Here is a 5,000-nt window from a genome sequence, read left to right on the forward strand (position 1 = left end):
ATAAATAAATAAATAAATAAATAAATAAATAAATAAATAAATAAATAAATAAATAAATAAATAGAATAAAAGAATATATTGTGATTTAGATTTTAGGCCATGTATCCCTCATTCCTACCCAGATGTAGTTCCCACCCCTCTCAAGCACACTCAGGTTAAACCGCTGCTAAAAACAAAAACATCCCTACCTCCAAATCATGCAGAGAACTACCAGCCTCTCTCTCCTCCCATTCCTGTCTAAAATATTCGAAAGGGCGACCTTCAAGCAGGTCCCAGGACACCTCTCACGAAACTGTCTGCTCGACCCTTCCCCATCTCGGTTCCAAAATGGCCACTCCACTGAAACAGCTCTGTTAGCTGTGACAGAACACTTAAAATTTCCCTCTGGGATTAATAAAGTGTTTTTGAATAGAATTGAAAAGAAGTTAGAGTGACGGCCAACTCCTCAGTACTTATCCTGCTTGATCTGTTGGCTGCATCTGACCCCGTCATCCATGGCTTCCATTTGTCCACTCTCTAGCATGGGCATCGCAGGAAAAGCACACTACTGGTTTGAATCGTACCTGACAGGACGATCATTCAGTGTATCTTGGCTCGGACAATCTTCTGCTGTTCACCATCTTACCACAGGAGTCCACCAGGGCTCTGTACTAGGCTCTCTTCTCTTTGCCATATACACCACCTCACTGGGTAAGATCATCCGATCACACTTTGAGCTAAACTAAAATAATTTCCCTCTGGGATTATTAAAGTATCTTAGAATTTGAATAATGTGTTTTGGTAATAAAAATATTTAATCCAATGTTGAATTAATGATAGATCAGACCTGTATAGAAATAACATGTGAGCATAAATTTCTTGGTGTGATCATAAATCTGCCGGAAACCTCATGTGGCCTATTTATCATCAAACATCTCAAACAACATTGCAGTTATTGGAAAAACAAAACATTGTTTGGACTGCAACTCACTGTTGGTCTTAAACTCATCTCTAATTTTACCTTACTTATGCTACTATGTGGAAATATAGGGAAATACGTATAAAACCACCCTCCAACCTCTTTGTTACAGAAAAAAAAGCATTAAGACTTATTTACAATGTAGGATTCAGAGAACACAGTAATCCACTGTTTTTAAGGGCAAAGGTTTTAAAATGACTGGATCCAGTCAAGTTTAAGACGGCAAAGCCTGAGGGGTGAGCTGAACTGTAAGATAATGAAAGTAAGAACATCAATTAGACAAATGAGTGTTTCTATAAGTGGAGTAAACTTGTGGAATGGGTTAGATGAGAAGCTTAAGAACTGTATCAGAATCAGAATCAGAATCAGGTTTTACTGCCATATGTGTGCCAAGTCACATCATTAGGAAATTGCTGCGGTATTTGGTGCAGAAGGTGAGAAAGAAAGACAAATTAAGAGATAAGCAAATATAGGAAGTAATAAAACACTCATGATAAAATTATTAATGTAAAAAGTGGCAAGAATTAGAGAAGCAGCTATCTACCCCGTGTAAAATGATAAATGACCCGCACTTGTACAGCGCCTCTCAGAGTCAGGACTCCAAAGTGCTTTACACTACAGTGTATCATTCATCCATTCACACACACATTCACACACTGGTGGTGATGAGCTACGATGTAGCCACAGCTGTTCTGGGGCGCACTGACGGAGGTGAGGCTGCCGAGCACTGGCGCCACTGGTCCCTCCGACCACCACCAGCAGGCAAGGTGGGTTAAGTGTCTTGCCCAAGGACACAACAGCAGAATTCTCTGTCCGGCGCCGGGATCGAACCTGCAACCTTCCGATTACTGGACAACCCGCTCAACCTGTTGAGCTACTGCTGCCCAGGTACTAATCTCAGTGTTTTTCAAGCACAGCATCGGGTCACGTGACTGGGACCTATCGACCTGAGTGGGCTGCCGTAGGATTTTCATTAAAAAGTCCAACTGCAGAGGGGAAGAAACTGTTTTTGTGGCGAGAGGTTCTGGTCCGAATGGATCTGAGCCTTCTGCCAGATGGGAGCGAGCCGAAGAGACCGTGTCCAGGGTGACACGAGTCAGCTATTATCCAACCTGCACGCCTCTATGTCCTAGAGGTGTACAGATCTTGTATGGAGGGGAGTTTGCAGCCAATGACCTTCACTGCAGAGCGCACGACACGCTGCAGCCTCTTCTTGTCCCTGGTGGTAGCTCCAGCGTACCACACGGTGATGGAGGAGGTGAGGATGGACTCGATAGCGGTGTAGAACTGGCTGGTCTCGTGCAGGAGACGAGACCTTTTACTTTCACTCTGAATAAAGTTAATCTTCCCTTAATCATAAATAACTTTTTCTAACGTGATAATTGCATAAGTGTCATATAATCATCCATCCATCCATTGTCTGAACCCGCTTCGTCCACGAAGGGTCGCGGGGGTCTGGTGCCTATCTCCAGCGGTCAATGGGCAATCAGGCAGGGTACACCCTGGACAGAGAGCCAGTCCATCGCAGGTCATATAATCATCTCTTGTTAAATCCTAAAGTGTGTGAATAATGTGTGCATTAATCGATGATAGTAATCTGTACTATATTTTGATCTTAGCACACGAGTTTAGGCTAACGTCTTTAACTCACCTGTTTCTCCCTCTGGTTGGTCTCTGCTCTCTGGGCCGTGCAGCAAACTCATAACTTTATGGTTCTGGTCCATCAGAAGTAGAATTATAAACATAAAGTTTTCTCTGTGTCAGAGCTGCATTAGAGTCCAGATTTTTCTCTGGATTAAGCTAACAGGACTCCCAAAAATGACTCCCAATGCCTAAATAATTTAGGTACGTGTATATTTTTATTCAGAACGAGTTCCTAGTTCCCTTAAAACATAGTTTAAGGGAGGCTCTAACCTGCAACTTGTGTTTGCAGAACATTAAAATTATTTTATTTTTCTACCTGTTCAGTTGGGTTTCATCACTCTTAACCACAGAGTAGGGTTGTCATGGTAACGGGTGTAGCGGTAAACCCCGGTAAAAAAAAATTGACAACAATAATAACCGTCTTGTTTTTAAAAAAACTATATTATCTCAGTGGATTACCGTGGCTGCGGTGTAGGCGCGGTGACCCTTACCAGCCACCGTATCATCTGCTGAAGTTGCCGGCGGCACATGCACACTTTGTTGTTTACAACCAAAACTTTCTTGAAGCTAAAGCTGAAATAATGGCCAAAGGAGGAGACGGCAGCGCTCAGGAGGACATTTATTATCCTTCAAAGAAGACAAAGTCGGAAGTACGGGCATTTTCTGGATATTTGAAGAATGTCGAGGGACAGTTGATAGAAGACGGCTATCCTGTTTGCAGCACGAGCAGAAAAAGTGTCTGTGAAAGGCAGCAACGCTTCAAATCTCATGACACATCTGCGTGACCATCACCCACAACTCTACAGTCAACGCAAGGCAAGCTAACGTTAGCGTTTTAGCTAAAATGCGTGATCCGAGGATTTGGGTTGAGGGAGAATGCAACGAGTCGCTATATAAAGCTGCCGCAGCGCCGCTACCTGCATATAAACCGTGTCGCGGACACCGCCACCACAGAGTAGTTAAGTGTTCAGTCCAGCTGCGGCGTGGGCCTACCCAACCGGGGTAGTTGTGCTGTTTCCCGTCTGTGTCTAAAATTGTTCACCCTGTTAGTGGTGAACTTCTCATAATAGCTACGCAGGTGCAGCTTTTTGATGCGTGTCTCTGGAACATGTTTAAACGGCTGGGAATAAAACTCTGTCATTAAACTTCTTACTGAAAAAAACAATAAACAATCATTCAAAGGTAAGAAAATGAGCCAATCAACTCATTTACAGTCACCAAGTTAACGGCACCGGTCACCTCTGCTCTGCTGTTAACCAGGTTTCATAGGTACTAGACCCTACTTGTTCCAGTCTTCTGTGTAGCGGTGAAGAGTGGATTCAGCTCCCTTCAAAGAGCCAGAAGTCCCATCACTAAAAAGCACGATAACTTTGAAGTATAAAAATAAAATATAAAGAACAAGAACTTGGTTTTTGATCTACTTTAAAATGAACTTGAAATATTTTTCTGTGGAATAACAAATGTGAGTGTAGTAGTAACAGAACACATCTTGGTGATGTCTAATGTCATTTAAAAGCTGTTGAGAGAGGAATCAATACTAACCGCTCACAGTGAGGTCCAGCATAGCCTTCTTGGCATTTGCAACGCTGGCCGGCGTTATCACAGTGCACAGCAAAGCTGTCCAAAACACAGGGAGGTGTGTCAGACATTACACATATCCAGCCAACACCCAGCACTCAGGCCGGATACACAATAAAAACAACATACTTGTTGGAGGGAATGGCGAGGGGACAGGCACAGGGTGAGCAGATAAGTTGCCCATCCGGCTGGAGACTCAGAATATATCCATCTTCACACATTTCACAGAAATCACCTATTCTGTGCCCCCTGCACTTCTGAAAATAGAAGAGTGAGATTTGTGGCCCAACCTTTGGTTTATTAGAGGCAACTCAGTTAGAAAACTTACTATGCAAACACCAGTGATGTCTTCACAGTGGTCAGAGTGTCCCTTGCAGTTACATGGTAGGCAAAGGTTCTTGTCACTGAGGAAAAAACCCCTTTCACACACCTGCAGTAGAAAGAAAAAGGTTCAGTTAAAGCAAATGACTGATGGTGCAGCAGCAGCAACAGCAGCAGCAGCAGCATCATCATCATCATCAGCAGCAGCAGCAGCAGTATCAGCATCATCATCATCAGCAGCAGCAGCAGCAGCATCATCAGCAGCAGCAGCAGCATCATCAGCAGCAGCATCATCATCATCAGCAGCAGCAGTATCAGCAGCAGCATCATCAGCAGCAGCAGCAGCATCATCAGCAGCAGCAGCATCATCATCATCATCATCATCATCATCATCAGCAGCAGCAGCAGCATCATCATCATCAGCAGCAGCAGCATCATCAGCAGCAGCAGCATCATCATCATCAGCAGCAGCAGCAGCAGCAGCATCATCAGCAGCAGC

General features: G+C 43.9%; 1 protein-coding gene across 1 annotated transcript in view; it reads right to left on the bottom strand.

Annotated features, from left to right (window-relative positions):
• Positions 1–5,000, bottom strand: part of lama4 (laminin, alpha 4) — an 88,361-nt gene that overhangs the window by 69,304 nt on the left and 14,057 nt on the right. The window contains exons 2-4 of the mRNA XM_054736323.2: positions 4,509–4,610; positions 4,310–4,437; positions 4,145–4,219 (exon numbers count right to left, since the gene is read on the bottom strand). Coding sequence (XP_054592298.1) covers positions 4,145–4,219; positions 4,310–4,437; positions 4,509–4,610 — 305 coding nt within the window. The remainder of the gene's footprint in view (positions 1–4,144; positions 4,220–4,309; positions 4,438–4,508; positions 4,611–5,000) is intronic.

The sequence above is a fragment of the Nothobranchius furzeri genome, chromosome 3 (genome assembly GCF_043380555.1).
Source record: "Nothobranchius furzeri strain GRZ-AD chromosome 3, NfurGRZ-RIMD1, whole genome shotgun sequence".
Lineage (NCBI taxonomy): Eukaryota > Metazoa > Chordata > Actinopteri > Cyprinodontiformes > Nothobranchiidae > Nothobranchius > Nothobranchius furzeri.